This window comes from Apteryx mantelli, chromosome 24 (genome assembly GCF_036417845.1).
Source record: "Apteryx mantelli isolate bAptMan1 chromosome 24, bAptMan1.hap1, whole genome shotgun sequence".
Classification (NCBI taxonomy): domain Eukaryota; kingdom Metazoa; phylum Chordata; class Aves; order Apterygiformes; family Apterygidae; genus Apteryx; species Apteryx mantelli.
The window spans coordinates 6494683-6517171 of NC_090001.1; the positions used below are offsets into that span (position 1 = coordinate 6494683).

At 51.9% G+C, this 22489-nt stretch overlaps 2 protein-coding genes across 2 annotated transcripts; both read right to left on the reverse strand.

Moving 5' to 3' along the window:
* Positions 1 to 292: 292 nt before the first annotated feature.
* On the reverse strand, positions 293 to 1069 carry LOC136994123 (olfactory receptor 14J1-like; the record flags this gene model as incomplete). Its single annotated transcript, XM_067310373.1, has 1 exon — positions 293 to 1069. A coding segment is annotated over one exon (777 nt), but the record flags the coding sequence as incomplete, so codon positions are not given.
* Positions 1070 to 12942: 11873 nt separating this feature from the next.
* LOC136994124 (olfactory receptor 5AP2-like) lies at positions 12943 to 13905 on the reverse strand. The gene has a single exon (XM_067310374.1). It carries the CDS (start codon positions 13903 to 13905, stop codon positions 12943 to 12945), a length of 963 nt encoding a protein of 320 aa, XP_067166475.1.
* Positions 13906 to 22489: the final 8584 nt, after the last annotated feature.

Sequence of the window (22489 nt, forward strand, 5' to 3'; positions counted from 1 at the left end):
CTTACAGGGAGAAAGTCCTTGAGCACATTCTTGGCTTCAGCTTTCGAAGGAGAGCCCAACCTTCAAGCAGTGCCCTGAGGAAATCCCCTTTTATTAGAGAGAGGCCAGCTCTGACACAGTGATAGACACACTTACAGAAGACTTCTGGGTCAGACAGACTGGGTTCGTGCCTGTAAGCAAGTGGGATGAATTCCAACACTTCTGCACAAACGCGATGATCACAGCGAGAATGCCCAAAGCACAAGAGTTGTGTGAGGTACTTAGAAACCACTTGTGAAGAGGGATGGGCAGCTCATTGCTGCTGCACTAGTACCAGTTGAACGAGTTTCTTCAGTGCATCCCTGAGCTCCCTGTTCCTCATGCTGTAGATGAGGGGGTTCACTGCTGGAGGCACCACCGAGTACAAAATGGCCAGCAGCAGATCCAGAGCTGGGGACGAGATGGAAGGGGGCTTCAGGTAGGCAAACACTGCAGTGCTGATAAACATGGAGACCACGGTCAGGTGAGGGAAGCACATGGAGAAGGCTTTGTGCCGGCCCTGCTCAGAGGGGATCCTCAGCACAACTGTGAAGATCTGCACGTAGGACAGCACAATGAAGATGAAACATGCAAAAGATAAACAAACACTAACCACAAGCACCCCAAGTTCCCTGAGGTAGGTGTCTGAGCAGGAGAGCTTGAGGATCTGGGGGATTTTACAGAAGAACTGCTCCACAACATTGCCTTGGCACAGTGGTATGGAAAATGTGTTAGCAGTGTGCAGGAGAGCATTGAGAAAACCACTGCTCCAGGCAGCTGCTGCCATCTTGACACAAGCTCTGCTGCTCATGATGGTCCCGTAGTGCAGGGGACTGCAGATGGCCACGTAGCGGTCATAGGCCATGACAGTGAGAACAGAATACTCAGTTGAGATGAGAAAGTAAAAATGAAAAACCTGTGCAGCACATTCCCAGTAGGAAATGGCCCTGGTGTTGCAGAGGGAGTTGGCCATGGATTTGGGGACAGTGGCAGAGATGGTGCCAAGGTCAAGGAGGGAGAGGTTGAGGAGGAAGAAGTACATGGGGGTGTGGAGGCGGTGGTCGCAGGCTACGGCTGTGATGATGAGGCCATTGCCCAGGAGGGCAGCCAGGTAGATGCCCAGGAAGAGCCAGAAGTGCAAGAGCTGCAGCTGCCGCATATCTGCAAATGCCTGGAGGAGGAACTCTTTGAAGGAGCTGCTGTTGGACATTTGCTGATGCTGGGCATGGGGGCCTGTCCAAGGAGGAAAAGACAGGGACGAATTAGAGCAGTCTTCTGGGAGACAAACCCTTTGCCTTCCTCACAGAACCTCCCACTTTGCCTCTCTCTTTACCTTCATTCAGCTCCCCGGCTCGAGCTCGGTTTGTGCTGCCTGAGTGTGCCATGCAGAGCAGGGGCCTCTGCTAACGATTTCCAGAGGAGTCAGTGCTGCTCTGCTGGGGGGTGTAAATGGAGGAAGGTGACAAACATTTCCAGTTCTTTGGTGGGGATAGGAGGGGTTGGGCTCCATGAGCTGAGATAAGGGGTCTCAGGCTGGTGACACAGTGGGAATGTCAATATACTGATGCCCAGTGTTGTGACGGTGAGCACAGTATAGAGACCAGTAATGGGGATCACACTGGTATTGTGATTGAACTGATACTGCAATTGCTCTATTTTGCTAAGTGTAACTCACACTTGTGTTGTGATTTCAGGATATTGCTGTGTCACTCTGCTCAATCAAAAATCCTGTGTAACGTCCAATATCTTCAAAGAAGTAAATGTTGATATTCAACATTACACCATCCATGTGTGGAATAGCTAAAAGAAACTGGTCAGGGAGAGTTGGACTCTGACAAGCTCTCCTGCCAGCTGTCTTGGAAAGGGAAGATCCTTGTGAGGGATTCATCTCCCCCAGCCTTGCCCTCCTGAACACAGGTGTTTGTATCTGAAGCAGCCACACCAGCTCCCATTCTAGCAAGGCAGGGAAACTGTAATGTGAAGGCAGCGGGTGCCCGACCCTTGCTGGATGTCTCCGTTCCAATGCGATAGACCCTCTCCTCACACCAATTTACCATCTGCTCTTCCTCTGTAGTGCGAGTGGGGAGTGACTAGCTCTGATGTACGCATCCTGCAGCAGATTATATCTACCCCTTATGTGGAAAGACTGTTCAACATTTTGGCACCTATTTTCTCCGGAATATAATCTTCAGCAGAGGTGTCTGATTAGATATTGATTTAGCTTTTAGATACCTCCATCTCAGTTTGGGAGCATTCTTTGACAGGGTAGAAACCTTTGGCATTTCAACTGCTCTGAGGATGAGCATCTGTGCATCCCAAGAGGAAAAAAGGGCTCACCGTGACTTTGTACAGAGTCACAGGATGTGGTCTGTCCATGAGTCTTGCCCCTCATGGCCTTGCGCTTGCACCTCACTCACCTAAAGGACACTCACAGTCACAAGTTTCTCTCAGAAAGAAAGGGGACTGAGCTGAGAGCCAAGCACTTCAGGATTTAGGGGAAGATCTCCACATTCTTCTCTCTCAGGCCAGATAGGGAGAAAGAGATGAAGAGCATGACAAGGTCAACTAATTTGCCAACCCCTTGCATTGCATTTCCTGGAGCCTCACAGGGTTCAGGCGGCTGGGGACAGCTTACTCCTCCGCAGACCCCTCTGTTGCACAGCTTGCAGGGCAGGTGTCTGAACTGCAGCTGAAACTCCCCAACCCCAGGCAGCCCAAGAGAAGAGCAGGAGCAGCAAGGCCAGGAGGGCAAAGAAGGAGCAACACAGTGATGCTGCTGCAAAGGGAGGCAAGGAGAGAGAGACAGACGGGCACTCAGGAAAGCTTTCATCTTCACCAGCTGGACTTGCTACCATAAAGACAGCAACACTGCAGGGCAGTCACTCTCAGACCCTTTGTTGGGCAACAGGAAATGGGCCCGTGGCAGGAGAGATGCCCCTCTCCTCTGCCACAGGTCTGGCTGCAGAAGAGGTGGCTCATGGCCTGCACTCCATGGCTGTCAGGGCAGAGGATCTGCTGGGTGGGAGCAGAGCCACAGGGGACTGGCTCAGAGGAAGGTGTCTGTATCGGAGGGACTGACCATGACTTGCCCAAATCCTTCCTGCCATGCTGATTCTCTTTGCAGTTCCCTCTCATTCCCTGCCCATCTCGCTGCCTGGAGCTCTCCCTGCTGGCAGCTCCTTCTCTATCCCAATGTCTTTTCCCTGACGGTGCTCACAGACCCCATCCCACCCTCTGCACGCTCTGTTCTGCCCAACAGAAACCTACCAGGACAGGGCACTGGGCAGAGGCACTGCTGTGCTCAAAGGTCCTGAGGAGCAGGTCAGAAAATCCCTGACAAGGCCACAAAGGTGAAGCTGCTGCTGTCTGTAGGCTGAGGAGGGGTTGAAGGGGTTTGCTGAGCTTTCTCACAGACCGTGTGATCTCTGAGAGGGAAGGTTTGGCAGTCCAAATTCCTTGCCAAACAACAACAAAAAAACCTCTTTCCTTTTATCTCCCTGCCAAAATTAGGACCTAGTCTTTCTAGTTTTATCAGTACTAAGTAGCTTTTTCTAGACGGAGAACTCCTTCCCTTTCTCTTAGCCTTTTTTTCACCTTCCTCCTAAAAGACCCTTCACATATGTCCTGTGCATGAGCTAGAGCTGTGAGCACCCCGACACACACAGCACCATCTTGGCGGGAGAATGAACTTGTCCTGCCAGAGGTCACTGAATCTGTCAGTCATAGGATGGGATGGGTTTAGAAGACCTCTCCAGGAAGCAGTGTTGCCCGGCAGCCAGAGACTTACCGTGTCAAGAGCTGTGAAGATTTCGCCCACCATGAGTGCTCCGCTGTCCTCCCACTCCACACTGCCTTTCACTTCTCTCTTGTCTTCTCTTCTGTCAGCAAGAGCAGGCAGTGCCCGGAGCCCTGCTGCTCTTTGCAGAGGAGCTGCTCCTGCGTACAGCTGTCTCTCAGCAGTGCTGCCAGGTTGCCATGAACTCCCTCTGTCCCAGGAGCCTGGTCCCGCTCGAGAGCAGAGGCCAGCAGAAGGAGTGAATTTCTCTGTCCCTTGTGCTCCCTCCACCTGGGACACGTTCACTAAAGTAGATGACAATAATGACCTAGAGTCCCTCTCTAAACCATGCAGAGACACTGAGTTCAGCATGACTATTTGTTGCATCAGAGGATGGTCATCTAGGACACATGGAAACGTCCCACTCTGGAAGACCCTATGCCCATCTCTTAACTACACAGCACACCTAGACAGGGACAAGAAGAAAGTTCATTTTCCCATGGTTCAGGTATTGGTTCAGCTATTGATTCAGGTGAGTCCATCTGGGCAGCTCATGCCTGTGTAGAAGTCCCTGGGATGGAGTGGGATTCAGCTCTCTCCCACAAACTCCACAAACACACAGGAGGTGGGATTCCCCTTTCTCAGCCTGTAGTGAGCACAACATAGACGTCCGTGTGCAAGCTCCTTGTCTAAGCTCCCACTGTAACCAATAGAGATGGAGGGTGGGAGTCAGTTGTCGGCACACAAAAACTTGGTGACATTCGAGTAGACAGTGGTGGTCCAAAGCATGTGTTTGCTTGCTCTGATGGAGCAAGTGTGAGACCCACGTCCTTCTAGATCCTCAGCTGGGGGCCATGGAGGGAATTTCCTTGGTCATCTCAAATGACACAAGATGCCTAATACTACTAGAGCTCCACTCAGGAAGCTGAGGCACAAGCAGATCCTTACACTGTAAACAGTTGATGTAATTCAGTGCAGACACTTGATTTAATGACAGAAATAGGCTGGCAGGGCTATGTCAGATTCCTGGGGGTGCTAGCACAATCGCACGTTTCTAGCAGATACCGCATGGGACCTACAGGAACACCATGCCCTTTTGAAGTGGTTGCTAGGCAAGTGCTCCAGGGCATTTCGGGTTTCCTGCCTCTGCCCAAACACCGGAATCCCACCACTGCCTTCAGGCAAAGTCCATCCCATCTAGAGCCAAGTGTGCTTCATAAATGGGATGCACATCACACCAAGGTCTCTACTCATGTCCCTGCACCCTTAAACCCTTCTAGATCTCCTTGCTCTGAACCTCTTCTCAGCCCAAATGAACGGGGACTGTGTTAAGGGTGTCCACAAGGTGGCTGGATTGCCGACTCTCCAGGCCCAAGGACTTTCTCAGTGGCACCTTGTCCCTTCTGGAGATCAGTTCACCTCTGTCACAGGCCCCAAGGTGCTGCAGGGTCAGCTCGGGCAGCAAACCCCTCTCCTTCTATTCCTGCAAGGCCCAGCTCTCTTTCTCCCTGGCCTTGGCTACACAGGGTTTGCTCTTTTAGTGGGAACCTTGTTTCACCATTACATTGCCACCTGCTCTCTATGGCAGCCTGTCACTACTCGGAATCAAATCCTCTGCATGCACCAGGTCCTTGGTAACAGGTTTCCCTGTGACAGATCTTCAGCTGGTGTGACAGCTGAGGTGGTGAAGCCAAAAGAGATGCAAACAAAAGCAGCCTGGGGCACAGACAGGATTGCCATAACTGAGATGTGGTGGGATCAGTCCCATGACTCGAGTGCTGTGATGGTAGGGTACAAGCCCATCAGGAGACCCTGGAAGGGGAGATGAGGAGGGGGGATGCCCTTTGTGTGAAGGCAACACTCAGATGTACAGAGCTCTTCCATGGGACAGACAACGGGAGGCAGCCCTGAAGGGCAGAGGAGCTAAGGAAAGCCAGCAGGTCCTTAAGAAGAGCACCCACAAAGCACATGAGTGCTCCATACTGACAGCTTGTCAAATTCGTAGGCATCTCCAGACCCTGTCTTGGCTAAACAGGGAACTCATGCCTGAGCTCCAGTGCAGTAACGCAGCATAAGGGAAGGGGAAGAAAGGAGAGGCTGAAAAGGAGGAACTCATAAATACAGTGTTGTCCAGCGAAGTAGGGAAGTCAAAGCTCCCCTAGCATAACACTCGCAGGGGACATCACGAGCACAAAGAAGAGCTGCTACTGCTTCATTAACAGTAAAAGAGTAAAGAAGGAAAGTGGGGGCTCAGTGCTGCATGGGGCAGGGAATGTAGCAAGAGCAGGTGTAGATAGGTCTGAGGAGCTCAGTGCCTTCTTGGCTTCAGGCTTCACCAAGGTCTCCTGGGCTGTTGTGCCTAGAGTCAGGACTGCAGATGAGAAAACCAGCCTGCAGTGCATGAGGGTTGAGAGAGGGATGACTTGCAAGAACTCAGCCAATACAGTCTATGGGATTGGATGTGTGGCATGCTCAGACATTGAGAGAGCTGCCTACTGCCACAGCAAAGCAACTCACAATTGTCAAAGGTTGTGGAGATCAGGGGAGGTGCCAATGACCAGAAAAAGGAATATGTTGTGCCCATCTTCAAAGAAGGCCACAAGAACAACTCGGGGAGCTGCTGAACAAGAGACAGCAACGTGTCCTGGCAGCAAAGGAGGCCACAGCATCCTGGGTTGCATGAACAGTAGCAGAGTCAGGTGATCAAGGGAAGTGATTATCCCCTTCTACTCAGCACTTGTGTAGATGACAGCTAATTGGGCAGAACAGTGATACGCTTGAGGGCTGCCATTCAGAGGGACCTCAGCAGGTGAGAGGGATGTGATTATCCCATTCCATCCAGCACATCTAGATACAGCCACCATGTGGGGGCCCCCTGCAGAAGAATGATGTTGAACACTCAGAGTGAGTTCAGTGGCAGGACCCCAAGGGCATCAGGGCTGGAGTACTTGCCCTGTGAGGAAAGACTGAGGGAACAGGCCTTGTTCAGCCTGGAGAAGGAAAGGCTCTTGGGGGATGCATAGCAGCTTCCCAACTCAAGGTTACCATCACAGAATCACAGAATCACAGAATCGCTGAGGTTGGAAGGGACCTCTGGAGATCGTCTAGTCCAACCCCCTTGCTCAAGCAGGGTCATCTAGAGCACGTTGCACAGGATTTCATCCAGGTGTGTTTTGAATATCTCCAGAGAAGGAGACTCCACAACCTCTCTGGCCAACTTGTTCCAGTGCTCTGTCACCCTCACAGTGAAAAAGTATTTCCTCATGTTCAGATGGAAGCGTCTGTGTTTCAGTTTGTGCTCGTTGCCTCATGTCCTGTCGCTCGGCACCACTGAAAAGAGTCTGGTCCCATCCCCTTGACACCCTCCCTTAAGATATTTGTACACATTAGTAAGATCTCCTCTCAGTCTTCTCTTCTCCAGGCTAAACAGGCCCAGCTCTCTCAGCCTTTCTTCAGAGGAGAGATGCTCCAGTCCCCTCATCATCTTTGTAGCCCTCCGCTGGACTTGCTCCAGTAGTGCCACATCCCTCTTGTACTGGGGAGCCCAGAACTGGACACAGTACTGCAGATGTGGCCTCAGCAGGGCTGAGGAGAAGGGGAGAATCACCTCCCTCCACCTGCTGGCAACACTCTTCCTGATGCATCCCAGGATACCATTGGCCTTCTTGGCCACAAAGGCACATTCCTGGCTCATGCTTAACTTGGAGTCCACCAGCACTCCCAGGTCCTTCTCAGCAGAGCTGCTTTCCAGCAGGTCAACCCCCAACCTTTACTGCTGCATGGGGTTATTCCTCCCCAGGTGCAGGACCCTGCACTTGCCTTTGTTGAACTCCACGAGGTTCCTCTCCGCCCACCTCTCCAGCCTGTCCAGGTCTCTCTGAATGGCAGCACAGCCCTCTGGGGTATTGGCCACTCCTCCCAGTTTTGTATCATCAGCAAACTTGCTGAGGGTGCACTCTGTCCCTTCATGCAGGTCATTGATGAAGAATTTGAACAAGACTGGACCCAGTACTGACCCCTGGGGGACACCGCTAGCTACAGGCCTCCAACTAGACTCTACACCACTGATCACAACTCTCTGAGCTCTGCCATTCAGCCAGTTCTCAAGCCACCTCCCTGTCCACTCATCTAACCCACACTTCCTGAGCTTGTCTATGAGGATCCAGCTGCACCCAGGCTCATCTGAGGGGGAGTCTGGAAAGCAAGAGGGTCCAGTCTGAGCCTTGGGACTCAACAGGAGGGTCCCCTTTGCACACACTTCTTTAGACATAAACCGTTTACCAAGTCTGGAACTAGGATTGGATCCAGCCACACCTAGGCTCCTCTCAGGAGGAGTTTAGAAAGCAAGGGGATCCTTTCTGAACCTCGCAACTCAACAGGAGGGTCTCCATTGCGCGTGCATCCTTCATGCAGTAAATAACTGAGTGAACCTTGCCAGTCGAACCTCGTGAAATCAGTCTTATTTATGGCTGAACTTTGTTAAGTCGCTATCTTACCGCAATAAACATAGTGCTGCTTCCCTCTCACGAGTGAAGTGCATCACTCCTCTGCGACAAGCCCCCAAAGACTGGACCACCATTTCAGTGACTTTATAAAAGAAACAATCAAGGCAGCAATGTTTTCTGCTTTCCCTTCTGTACTAGGACCTGATTTTCCTCTCCCTCTTCCCTTTCAACAAATTCAGTATCCCCCATGCCTAGAGGCATATTTGGCACACAGCACATGCCTTTCCAGGTCCTTCATGCCTGTTTAAAATAGAACCAAAAGTAACTTACTCCTTCAGGTCTGCAAGTACTGTGCCAGGGAGCACAGCGAGGGCCAGCTGCTCCCTAAGGGACAGGGAAGTGGGAGCTGAGCATGGTAACACGGTCAGGAGGGCAGGTGCCTCACCAGGCAGGGTCCCATCCCATGGTCCCCAAGTGAGTTTAGCAGGGAAGCCAGGGGTTGAAGTGGGGGTCAACTGAGAGTCCAGATCTCCAGCCACACTTTTGGTGATGAGGCAGGTGTAAGGTCAAGTTGGGACATCAATCCAAAGGTCAGGGTCAGGATCAGATCCAGTGATGGTAACCAGGGTGAGATACAGCCCAGTGATCATCCGGCAGGTCCATAGTGATGAGACAGGTCTGAGATCAAGCCAGGAAGTCAGTGCAAGTCTGGGTCCAGATCAGTGGGGTCCGTAGCCAAGCACAGACATGACTGGGGCTGTGCTGGAGAGCAGCGCTAGGTCAACATGGCTCAGAGAGGGACTTAAGCCCAGGGCTGAGCTGAGATGGGGCTCCTGGGCCCATGGACACAGGGTGTGGGGCTGCTCAGGGCCATAAGGCCTAATTATGGGGTTCTGGGCATATAGACAATGACAAGGGTGCTGTAGAAAACAGTGACGATGATGTGGTAGAGGAGCAGGCAGAGAAGGCCTTTAACGTGCCTTGTTCTGTCCAGGAAACCAGCTGCAAGAGCAGCTCTGGGAAGGGGCACGTCAGAGGCACATCAAAGGCAGATGTGTATGCAGGACAGCCAGGAACCACATGTCACCCAGGTGCTTTCATCATAGGCAAACAGAGCCAAAGGAAGGCGAGATGTTCTGGGATTTTCTCCCTGTTCTAGAAACTACTGCATTTTGCTGGAGTCATCTGCTAAAATGCAGGGAGCCCCCTAGAAGTAAGAATCATCACCAAGCCTAAAAAACACTGCCTGAAAGAAGGGCCACAGGGCTAGAATCCTTCATGTGTCTTCATTTTCAGACAGTACATCTCTGTCTCATGGTTGCACAGTGTCTTTGTTCTGGGTGGAGGGATGCAGAAAAATCCATTTTGGCCTTGCTCCTCTCTCAGGGGTCGGGTTGAAGCAGCAGTGTGGCCAGGGCCCTGTCATACACTACTGGCAGGATTTAGTTACCTGCACACAAGTCCCGGTGCCCTCTGGACCCCCTGTAGCAACCAGGGGCTGCAAGACATGACACAAGCCCTGCTGCTCTCAGGATCTCAATGGAGTGGCCCACTCATGGGTGTCTATTGCTGCTGGCGGTGTCCTTGGCAACTGACTCAACTCTTTACTAATGGACATATGGAGACACTTAAGACAGGACTCATTTGCTAAAAGGTAAGTGCCTGCTTTCATTTTTGGTGCTAAAGGTGGGAATCTGTGCGGTACTCTAGCAGTACCTCCGGAAGGTGACATTTATCGGTCCTTCCAGCCCTGCTTGCTGTCTCAGATGCCACAGAGTGCTTTGAATGCCCGTATGTAAATTGTGCCATCCAGCCCTTCTGTCGTAGCCTCCCCAAGATTGGTAAAATGACTCTCAGGCTGAAACATAAACCTCTGTGGATGAATGTGTTACCACCGCCTAAGCTTCCTGAAGACAGTGTTGAAGACACGAATACTATTAGATTTTGGGTGCCTAGGAAATTTGTGAACGTTTGGTCTTGCAAGAGAGGTCCAGTAATCGAGTGATGAGGGTTTCAGGGTGCTAAAAGTTGCTGGATCCAGTAGCCTGGTGGAGGTGAGGCTGCCCCAGTACCCTGTGCTCAGTAGGCACCCACGCGCACATGCGCACAGTGCACATGTACACTCATACACCGCCGGCCACAGAAGAGCAAAGACAGAAACACTCAACACTCATGCGAGCACAAAGAGCACCCGCAGCCTCATCCTGTTCCCATCTCTGGCTGATCAGGAGGAAAGCTGGTAAATGGAAAATATATACCCATACATACATGTAGACCGTATGGATCTCTCCTGTAGCTGGTCGTAGATGCTCAGTCTATCCAGGAGCTGGGCCCTGGATCCCCCTGTCTCCCCAGCTGCCTCACGTGCACACAAACACACACACAAATGGGTCTCTCTGGTGCAAAATCTCAGAAAGCAGTCTGTTTCCATGTGATCAGTTCCTTTCACCCTCTTTTTCCCTCGGTGTTCTCATGCTTGTAGCCCCTCAAAACACCTTCATCCCTCCCTTTTCCTGCCTTTGGTCCTTCCCTAAACATCCCATGGAAAGCCTTGCACAACCCCAAAATGGTCTTCCCAGCATCTCATAATAAGCCTCCTTCCCCTCTAGGCAGGAACTGCCCTCCTCAGTCTGCAAGGCCATCCTGAGAGGCTCTGCCGTTGACCAATCTGGGCTAGTCTCACACATGGACTTCTTGGATCCATGTCTGAATGGATGTTGGATCTGGTTCGGAATGAATGTTTCTCCCCTGAACTGTTCCATTATTTCACTGAAAACAGGGTGATTTATGTCCTAGAAATGCCAATCCTTCATCTGTCTTTCTTACAGAAGTGTGGGGGTTTAGGCCAGATTAAAATGCTGTGTGGGATATGTGTGAAAAAGAGCAGGCCAAGCGCATCCCATCTGACCATGACCAAGTCCTGAGGACATCAACCCCACAGTGCATTTCCTTGCGCTGACCATACCTGATATGGGCCATAGCATCTGCGCGTCTATCTTGATGACCCACTAAGTCCTTTCCATTCTAGGCCTGTGTTATCCCCAGAAGGATGTGTCACACATTCAAGATCCAAGATCTGAAAGGAATTAAAGTGACGGAAATGCAAGCCAGCCAGACAACAACACTATTTCAAAGTTTTAACCGCAACAAACATATCAAGCAACAATTGCATGCTGAGATTAAACACATCCTGGAGGATTTTATTGCACATCATCTGAAGGATGCCTAGGGACTCTTTAGATACATCCATTGATTTGGAGGGTGTTTTGGATACTCTCCAGCATGCTGCAATTACAGTATAGCGATCTTCCAGAGAGTGGAAGTAGTGTTACATCAAGCCAGACATCGAACATCTCAGATCATGGTCTAGGCTCACGTTGCCCTGCTCAGAGAGACAAAGGGAGAGTCTGGAGGATGATCCATCTCCTTCCAAGGGAGACACTGAAATAAGTCCAGTTAATCAGCCTGGCTCCCTTTTCTGACAGTGCTCAGAAAGTCAGTTCAAAAAAAAGATGTCTTAGATCCTTGCTCCTCCCTGATCCCCTTCCCTAGACATTCCTTAGAAACTTTTGTATAGTCCCACAAGCGCCCCTTGAATAGCCAAAATCTTCATGTCTTCTTTCCCCCTTCTTATCAGTTGCAAAGTCCAGGGAGGACCTCTCCAAAGCTGCGCCTGTAGTTTCTTCACGGACCACCAATGAGTGACCAGAGACTTTTGAGCTTGCCATTGTTTCTGTTATCCCTTGTCTATCAAGTTTGTGTCACTGCGTGTTTTGTTAAGTGCTTCCCTCTTTGCTTATTATCCCTTTTGCCCTGAAAAGACCCATGCTCAGATAACCTTAATGTAGCAGATGCTCTCAAATTCCATGAACCCTTACATCAGCCAGACAGGCGTACTGACTAGTAGCTTGTCGACCCAGGACTGCTCCCTTTCTTCACCCCTCCTCTCCATTTTCCCATTCTTGATTCACCTTGATCTCTTCCTTTCCCTGCCTTTGGCCCTTCACCTGAACATCCCAGCGTAAGCGTTGTGCACTCCCACAATCCCCATCAAAAAAACATCTCAGATCAAGTTCTACACAGTCTCACAAACCCCACACAATATCCCACAAGGAATTTGCTGTTCCCAGGAGACCCTGGATAATTTTCTCTCCTTGTGATCAGCTACAGAGTAGTGCTTGGCCCTTTGCAGGGCTACACTGGGAAAGCTCCCTCAGTGCCCATCCTTCATTGACCCCAGAGCTCTGGTCTCTGTTATCTACTGCCCGATACTCTGGAGAGCTGGGTTGCTACTCAAGGGGACCTAAACACACTGCAGATTTGGGCTGGCAGGAGCCTCCTGAAATTCAGCCAAGGAAAGGGCAGAGTCCTGGACCTGGGCTGGAACAACCCCAACAGCCCCATGCAAAAGACGGCCTAGGTGCTGACAGGTGAGAGAGCAGCTTTGCAGAAGAGGACCTGGGGCTCTTCATGAGGAAGCTGAAGAGGAGTCAGTAATGTGCCCTGGTGGAAAACACCATCAACCGAGATGTGACTCCCAAGGCCCCCTACTGCAGACAGAAAAAGGAGTTGAGATCCGTGGAGAACCTGACCCCTAAGCCACGAATTTGCCCTCACTAGAGAAAAAAGATGACAAGGTTGCAAAATTTCCCACCGGTAGCAACACTACTTTATTGTCTTTATTTACACAACAGTGCACAACTGCTACGAGCTCTGGGTGAAAGCCAGAGCTTTCCTGAGCGCTTTTCTGAGGGCCTCCCTGACCTCCCTGTTCCGCAGGCTGTAGATGAGGGGATTGACCAAGGGTGTGAGGACGGTGTAGAAAAAGGAGAACACTTTGTTGAGCTGCCTTAGCGGGGGGGTTCTGGGCAGCATGTAGACAATGATGAGGGTGCCATAGAAAACAGTGACAACGGTGAGGTGAGAGGAGCAGGTGGAGAAGGCCTTCTGCCTGCCCACGCTGGATGGGATCCTCAGGATGGCAGCTATGATGCACATGTAGGAGGCCAGCGTGAACAGAAAGGGGAGGACCACATCCAAGAAGCCGAATATGAAAGCAACGAGCCTGACCTTCCTGGTGTCACTGCAGGCAAGCTCCAGCAATGGGGTAAGATCACAGAAGAAGCGGTCTATTGCCTCGGGGCGGCAAAACTTCAGCTGGGCCAAGAAAGGAGTCACTGCTGTAGGGATAAGGAATCCCATTAGCCAAGACCCAGCCGCCATCTGGAAACAGACCTTCCAGGTCATGAGACTGGCATAGAGCAAGGGCTGGCATATGGCCAAGTACCGATCGTAGGACATCATGGCCAGCAGGTAACACTCTGCAGCTGCAAAACCGCCAAAGAAATAGAACTGAGCAATACAGCCATGAACAGAGATGGTCTTGTTCTCGGTCAGGAGGCTGGCCAGCAGTCGAGGCAGGATGGTGGAGCTGTAGCAGGTCTCCAAGGAGGACAGATTGCCCAGGAAGAAGTACATGGGGGTATGAAGATGCCGGTCTGCAACCACCAGCACAACAATGAGGATATTCCCAACCACACACATCAAGTAGATCATGAGCGAGAGGAGGAAGAGTGGTCTCTGGAGTGCTGGGATATTCCCCATTCCCAGCAGGAGGAACTCCATCGGTGTTGTCCCATTGTCCCATTCCCATTTCTCCATCAGCATCATAGATCTGTCTTTCTTTTTCCTGCTTTCAAGAAGGAGGCCTGTAAAAAAAGAATATTTCTTTCTGTATTAAAACATGGGATAGAAAGTTTTTGCCAGAAGAATAGTCACGCGATTCTGCACTCAGCAAAAAACAAAACAAAACAAAAATACCCTAAAGAATAGTTGAGGTTGGAAGGGACCTATGCAGACCATCTGGTCTAATCCCCCTGCTCAAGCAGTCAGCTACAGCAGGTTGCCCAGGACCATGTCCAGTCAGGTACTGAGTATCTTCAAGGATGGAGATTCCACCACTTCTCTAGGCCACCTGTTCCAGTGTTCAACCACCCCCACAGTGAAGAAGTTTTCTTATGTTCAGATGGAATTTCCTGTGTTTCTGTTCGTGTCCATTGCCTCTCATCCTGGCATTGGGCACCAGTGAGCAGAATCTGGCCCTGTCCTCTTTACACCCTCCCTTCAGATATTTATACACATTGATAAACTCCCCCCTAAGTCTTCTCTTCACCAGGCTGAACAGTCCCAGCTCTCCCAGCCTCTCCTCGTATTAGAGATACTCCAGTAACCGCAATCATCTTTGTGGCCCTTTGCTGGACTTGCTCCAGAAAGTCCATGTCTTGTACCTGGGAGCCAGAACTGGACACAGTACTCCAGATGAGACCTCACCAGAGCTGAGCAGAGGGGAAGGATCCCCTCCCCTGACCTGCTGGCAATGCTCTCCCTAAAGCAGCCCAGGATACTGTTGACCACCTTTGCCGCAAGGGTGCGTGGCTGGTTCATGCTCAACTTGTCCACCAGGACACCCAGGTCCTTCTCTGCAAAGCTGCTCTCCAGCTGGTCAGCCCCCAGAGTGTGCTTGTGCATGGATTTATTTCTCCTCAGGTGCAGGACTTCACACTTCCATTTATTGAACTTCACAAGGTCCCTGTCTGCCCGTTTTTCCAGTCTGTCAAGGTCCCTCTAAATGGCAGCACAATCACCTGGTGTATCAGCCACTCCTCCCAGGTTTGTATCGTTTGAAAATTTGCTGAAGGTACATTCGGTCTCATCACCCAAGTCAATAATGAAGACATTAAACAGTATTGGCCCCAGTGTTGACCCTGGGGGACACCACTAGTGAGTGGCCTCCAGCTGGACTTTGTGCCACTGATCACAACCCTCTGAACCCAGCAGTCCAGCCCGTTTTCAGTCCACCTCATGGTCTACTTATCTAGCCACATTTAATCAGGTTGTCTATGAGCATGCTACGGGAGGCAGGGTCAAAAGCCTTACTGAAGCTGAGAAAAACAACATCCACAGCTGATGGATGAACATCCATTGACATTCCCTTTATTGGCTCCATGGTGAGAAACAGGATTTTCCAGAGGGGAAAACCACTCATCTGAGGAGCATCCCCTTTTGACCACAGGCATGAGCTGCCCCACTGAGTTACTGTCTTTATACTGTGACATTAACAGAGAATGTCCTCCTGCTCGAGCTGAGACAGCCTTGTTTCCCGTGTTCAAAGTTATCCCCTTAGCACCCAGCTGAGATGTCAAGGAAAGAGATCCTTCCGCTCTAAGGCCTGAAACAGATATCTCAGAGAGGGGAGAAAAGGAAATCCCACTCCCAAAAGGACTCCTCAGGTGAAAGCATATCATGCCAGGCACCTTTTCTCCTTGCACAAAAAGAATCAGCCCTGCAAAGGCGGAGTGGTCCTGGCTCTCTGTAGCTCTTTTTGGAGGAGAAAAGATTGTTCCTAGACAGCCCAGCTTTTTACACGGACATAGCTCTGATCAAGGGTTTCAAGCAGAGATGCACAAAGGACTTCACAGTGGACTGTCTCAGTCGATAGCTAGAATCTCCTCATTGGAGCCTCTCTGGGGAGAAAAGTGAGAAGAAGAAACTTTTTGCAGGGAGCAAGGGAAAAGCACAGGGAAGGTCATTGGCTTGACATCTTTTCCTCCTCAGCGGTGGTTCCGGAGGGTTCAGGGGCTGCCTGCCTGAACACCGCAGCCCAGCAGCTGGACCTCAGCATGGACAGCTGTGCTCATGGGGCTCCCTGCTCAGCACTGCTGGGCACTGGCAGGGGGGGCCCCAGTGTGCTGGGGTGAGGGGGACAGGAGCAAGGTCAGAGGCCTGGCAATGCCCAGGATATGCCTGAATGCATGGTCACGGAAAGTCTGTGCCTGAGACACGCAGCCCTCCGCCCAGTGCCCCTCCTGGGGGGGTTCACAAAAACAGGGAAGGAGAAAATCATTTCCCTGATGATTCCCTTCAGCTGCCATTAGACCTATTACAGTGACTTAGAGACACCAAAGGCAGACACCCAGCTTGCCTAGAGAGTTCCTGGGAGGGATGAGTCCCTCCAAACAGCCACACTCCCCCAAAATGACTTTACACTCACCTTCTCAACTGGGATGAATTGCTTCTGCAGGTGATAATGACAGCGTTAGGAGAGGTCACCAGCATCGCTACAGAATGGCTGACATCCCCAAGCCTCTGCCTGGGTGGGTGAGAGTCAGTGCTGAAAAATCTGAGAGTCTCACACCAAAATTACAGGTCTTTGAATGACGGAGAGAAGAAAGATAGACAAGAGACAGAGACAGAAAAACAGGGAGACAGAGAGGCAGCAGAAGGGAAACAGAGATCGAGAGCAAAAGAGACACAGAGAAGGAGAGAAAATGATAGATGGAAGGAGAGTAGGAAAGACTCCCTGCCCAGACTGTTCCTCCATCCCGGCTGAGGTGGGTTAATGCCCCGGGGTTGGCTCCAACACACCAGCAGCCCAGCCGTAAGTCAGCATTCTCAGTCCTGCTCCGGGATCTCTGCTCTACAGTGCCAGGGACTCGGGTGCGGGGGGAGTCTGGGGGAAGGAGGGAGCTGGGTGGGGAGACAAGAAGGAAAGGACAGGACTGAAACTGTGGTCTCACTCGCAAACTTTCCCTTTGCAAACACCCAGCAGCAAAATAAATAGCACCCTGACTTGTCTCAGGACATCTAGCACCAACCTCCAACCGTCGGCACGCAGGGGTGACCTCTGCGCTGATGGTGCCTCAGAATGGCGATCAAGGTCGGGGTCCCACCCTCTGCAACTTCCCCATCACATCCTTGTCTTCCCTGAACTCTCTGCAAACCCCAAACCAAGGCTCAGGCTTTGTCCTGCCATTGCCATCTTCTTCCAGCTGTTCCTGCAGGGAGACCCCAGAAGTACCAGAGTGTCCTGAGGTTTATAGCAGAAACAAATCTTCGAAGGTTCCTGCCACAGCTCAGCTCTCCCCAGGGATTGCAGAGAGTGAGCAATGCATAATTGGCTCTCAAAGGAGACTGGAACCTCTGATTTGGTGAGAACTTTGTAAATTCCTCCGGCAAGGCTTCCTTTCTTCATACTTCTGGGTCATTTCAACTCTGGGTCATGCTCTTTTGAAAAGGAACTGAAGAAGGCAGTGCTAGGACTCCTCCAGTCTCATGAAGCAGAACCAGGGGAGATGCCATGACATGGGATTCCCTTCCCCTCCCTGCAGACAACTGTCTATTCACTGACTCTCTCAGGTTTAGAGAGCCCTGATCGCCTGACTTGGTCCCTCCAGCCTCCCGCAATGGTCAGCAGGGAGGAAGAGGCTGAGCCACAGGCATTTCCTCCCAGCCATGGAGACTTGCCCTGGGCAATGGGGTGAGTCCCCCTGGGGTGCCAGGCTCTGTCTCTCCCCGAGGGGAGAGAGCCCCCTAACCTGTCTCCGAGGCACAGGGGCCTGGCGTGTTGGGGGTTGAAAGGATCAGAGCTACTGACATGTCCTCCTGGTTCAGGCCCATCTCTCCTTCCTGGAAGGTGCCCAGGGACCTCCTTTGCTCCTGTTGTGGCACAAACGTAAGCTGCAGGAGGTCTGGTTCCTCTTAATCATGTTGGACTAGCGTGTCATGAGGTGCAGTCTCTTCAGCCACTGCTCTGGCTGGAAGGGGAGGGGAACATGGACCCATGGCTGCAGACATTTGTGCTGTGGCTTCTAAGGACAAGAGACATTTGCCTCAGTGGGAGGACTGGGTTTTTTTTATGTGAATCACAGTCATTTCAGTATAAGTGCCAACACAGGTGTGCGCACTGGAGCTTGACGCATGCTCTCCTCATCCCTTCAGGAGTGCTGATGTGCAGGAGACCTTTCCCTCTCCCCAGCCCTTGTAGTGTGTCTCTGGCCTCCAGCTGCCTTTTGGGAAGTCTGGGAATCACCTTGAAGCTCCGTGTCACATCTCCACACTCTCTCAGCCTTTCTCTAGTACCCAGGAGTGTCAGAAATGGTCACAGAAACATATATCATAAAATCAAATAATAATTTGTGTTGGAAGGGACATCCAGATGTCCATAGTCCCAGCTGCTGCTCCAGGAAGGGTCAGGTTGACGTCAGACTATGTCGCTCAGAGCTTTATCCCATAAAGCCTTGAAAACCTCCAAGGATGGAGATTGCACAACCTCTCTGGGCAACCTCTTCCAATGCTTGACTACCCTCCTGGCGAAACAAATGCTACCTCTGCCCAATCTGAACCACTCTCCCTTCAACTTCTGCTTGTTGTCTCTTGTCCACCCACAGTGCACTACTGTGAAGGGCCTGGCTCTAACACCATTATAACCACATCATAGGTATTGGGAAGCTGCAATTACTGCCCCCAAAGCCATCTTTTCTCCAGGCTGAACAAGCCCTCTTCCTTCACCTCTCCTCACAGTGCAAGTGCTGTAACCCCTCGAGCTTCTTCATGACCCTCTACTGAACTCACTCCAGTTTGTCAATGTCTTTTCTATATTGCGGGCCTGAAACCGGACACAGTAATCTAGAGTGCTCTGGTGTGCACTCTACTGTGTCTAACAAGCACTGAGTCATGGGGAGTGATCACCTCGCTTGGTCACACAGCCCGGGATGCTGTTGGCCTCCCTTGCTGCATGGGCATACTGCTGGCTCATGTCCACCTTGCTGGGCACCATGACGGCCAGGGCCTTCTCCACAGAGCTGCTCCTTGCCAGTCTGTCCCCAGCCTGAATGACTGCAAGAGGTCTTCCTTCCGAAGGGGAGGATCTGGAATCGTCCTGTGGTAGTCTGTGTAAATATACAGACTAGGTAATCTCTTTGGGGGTTCACCTGCTGTTTGGCAATTTAAAAGACAATCTTTGCTGAGGCCTGATATGGATGTTTCTTAACTGTTCTAGCACTTTCCTTCACAGACAAGCTGTAAGCAGAGTCACCAGTCAAAACCGGATCCAACTGGCCTTGAGGTGCACGGGATGTATAACTATAGCATTCCAAAAAAGGAAAGGGTTTTGATTATGACATTTGATGGGTTAAAATGTTTCTCAAATATGTGAGAAACTACATAAAAGGCCTTGTTCCTGGTGGCATGCAGAGACCACACTGGTGAGGCTTACTGTCATCATTGCCACCACGTGCTCTCTCCTATAACTAGCTATAGTAAATGAAGCTTCTGCTGTGATGTAACCCCAAAGTACTGAGAATTTCTTAGACAGTCCTTTTCTGAATTCCATGAGGATCCTGTTGGCTTCTCTAGGTCCTTCTGGATAGCTGCCATGTCCTTGAGCATATAGACCAGTCCTCCTGATTTCTTGTCATGTGCAGGCCTCTCCCAGGTGACTGATGATGTTGTAAAACAGGGCAGGTCCCAGGACAGACCCCTGAAAGACTCCACTTCTTTATGGTCCCCAGGGACAGTACAACCCATCCGCCTCTCTATTCTGAGCACAGTCACCTAACCAGTGTTTCGTTCATCTGGGCATCGACCCACCTAGACTATCACGTCCTGACTTTCATGCAGGACTATTGTGGGAGACTGTGAAAAGTCCTGCTAAAGAAAACTTTAAGTGGCATTCACTGCTCTCCCCTCCTCCACAAATCCAGCTGTTTTATCCTAGTAGGCAATCAGGTTGGTCAGGCATGATTAATCCTTGGGAAATCCATGATGACGGTTCACAGGCACATTCTCCTCTATGTGCCCAGTGGTTTTCTAAGGGGATTCACTCCATGATTTCCCCAGGGACTGAAGTGAAGATGGACTGAACAAACAGCCAGCCTGTTGTTCCTTGGATCATGCTTTTGGCCTTTTTTGAAGAAGGGTGCAAACTTTGCTTTCCTCCTGCCATTGGGAAAGGATGCTGTCCAGTTTTCTCAGCATGGTCAGATGCAGCCCGCTGAGTCCCATGGACCTGAGATGTCGAGTTCTAACAGCTGAGTCAATCCTCATGCACTGCCGGATCCCCATCCACAGTTCTCCTTCTTGAACTTTTGCACTAATCACGGAGGTCTTTCTCAGCATTCTGTGTGCCCACTCTCACTACGCCTCCAACTCCATTCAGCAATGGCTCCACTGTTTCCTTTTTCAGCCTCTGACTACTCATGAAGCCACAGAAGGTTTCCTGACAGGCAGCAGGGCCTGTGGCAGGAAGCGCAAATTCATGTGCCAATGGGCACATGTGCAGAGGGACACACAGCACCCATAGCCATGCATTTAGACCCTTGGACATGTGAGGAGAGCCCCTGGCTCTCCCACTAGCCTTACACCATCAAAACATGGCAGAAGCTTCTCAGCCAGCTGCAGAGCAATGGGGTTGGACCCCTTCATTTCCAAGTAGCTGCGGATGTTTCTCAGCAACATCAGGCTTTCCACACACATGTCCCTGTGAGCACCCTACAGCCACTCCATGATGTCTGGGAGGAGGCTCTGCATTTTCCTTGCCTGTGTGAAAGACAACTTCCTTTTGTGATGCAAGGAAAGACACTCCGGCTGCCAAAAGTGCTATGGTTGCTGATTTCCCATCAGGGCTCAGTGTCCAGGGCCAGGAATCTGCACACACCATGGCTTGACCACAGAGGGTGCAGTGCAGAGAACAAATCTCCAACTGGGCCCTGATATATGGAGGGCCTCCTCTGTACGGAGGAAGGCTGCTGCCTCTAGGCCCAGGAGCAGCTGGCTGCGTTAGCCTGGTCCTGCGTTCTGGCTCATTGTCCCTCTCAGTGGGAATCTGGGCACAGCATTCTCACAATTGATGCCATTTGGAGCTGGCTTGCTTGGTGCTGGGACTGGATCTCTGCCGGGCACAGCCGAGAGATGCCAGCAGTGGGAGCTCTTCCCAGTGGGTACTGGTGCCTTTTTCCTTGTGCAGCACAGCCAAGCGCCTGGCATGAAAGACTTGGGGCAGCTGAATGGGTCAGCGGGGAGTTGGGAGCAGCCACCGCACCTCCTGATTACCAGCAAAGTCCAAGCCACTGGGTGACCCACCACCTCCTGTCAAGCCCCAGGCTGCCAGCATGGCTTCACTCAGCTGCCTTCCTGGGTCAGCATGACCATCATCGGGGAGGTCTCATGTATCATGCAGGCTCTGCCAGGGTCCCTGTCCGAGGCCTTGCTGCCTGCCCAGGTTTTGCAGGAGCCCTACTCCAGCCCCTAACTTTGCCCCAACCCTAGCCTGGGTTTCCAGCTTGCTGAGCAAGGTCGGCAGATGCAGGGACAGTGTAGGATGGAGATTGCCTGGGCATAGCCAGCCTAGGTGTTTGCATGCAGAGAGGCACAAGCAGGATTCAGCAGCCCTGTGTGCTGGCAATCGGAGGTCTGGCACCGGGTGTGTTGTATCCATCGGCCCAGGAGACGTCCCTGCTTGGGGGCACACCGGGAGGGGAGAGGGGACCCAGAGAGGCGGGTGCCAGCCTGGGGCAAGCGAGGCCTCATCTGGTAACTCGCAGGCAGGGGAAGAATGTGGGTGTTGTCCATGTCGGGGCTGGACTGCTTGCGCAGCAGCTGGTCCTCCAGCAAACTCAGCAGCTCCCGCAGCATGTCCGTCACAGCCGTAGGCTTAGCCATCATCACCTTCCACATGGTCACAGCAGTGCTGCAGGCCCAGAGCACTCTCTCAGTGGTGCCTCCTTGGCCACAGTGCCATAGCCTGGGCAAGCCCTGGAGGTTCCCGGCTGTGCGGCAGCCCTGCCCCTGCCAATCCCCTCCTCACTGGGAGCCCCAAGAGAGTTCTGCCCAGGCAGGCAGGACATGACCAAGCTGAAGTCCCTTGTGCGGCAGGCAGGGAGCATGGCAGCTGCGCTCTGGGGCTGAAGGCATGGACACTTGGTCAGCTCTGGCTCCTGAAGGCCTGCTTGGTGCACCAGGGCTGGGAAATGGTGGGAGAGACAGACAGCCCTGTCCCTCGGGGGTGTCCTGGAGATCTCCTTGGCTCTCACCATCTTTGGGCCCTTCTCCCCATGGGATGAGCTCTCGAGGCTGATGGGCGCCACATCTGTTGCAGAGTGGGGAGCAGTACAGCAAGCTCACGATCACCTCATCAGGGTTCGAGGAAGCCAGCTGGCAAAGGGTCCTGTTTAGGGCAACCCAGGCTGCCAACTCCCTGACGTACTTCAGGCTCCTGTAGAGGCACCTTATGATCTGTGGCACCTGGAAGAGACATGGGTGAGAGTGGGGCTGCTGCCAGAGAGCAGCCATTACCCCAGTCCCCACTGAGATCTCCTTCCCTCTCCATCACTCCCCCACTCCTTGCTGCCTTCAAAGGCTGTCGGGTGCCCAAGAACCCTGGGTCTGGTGGGGAAAGCAATGCCCCAGAGGGCTC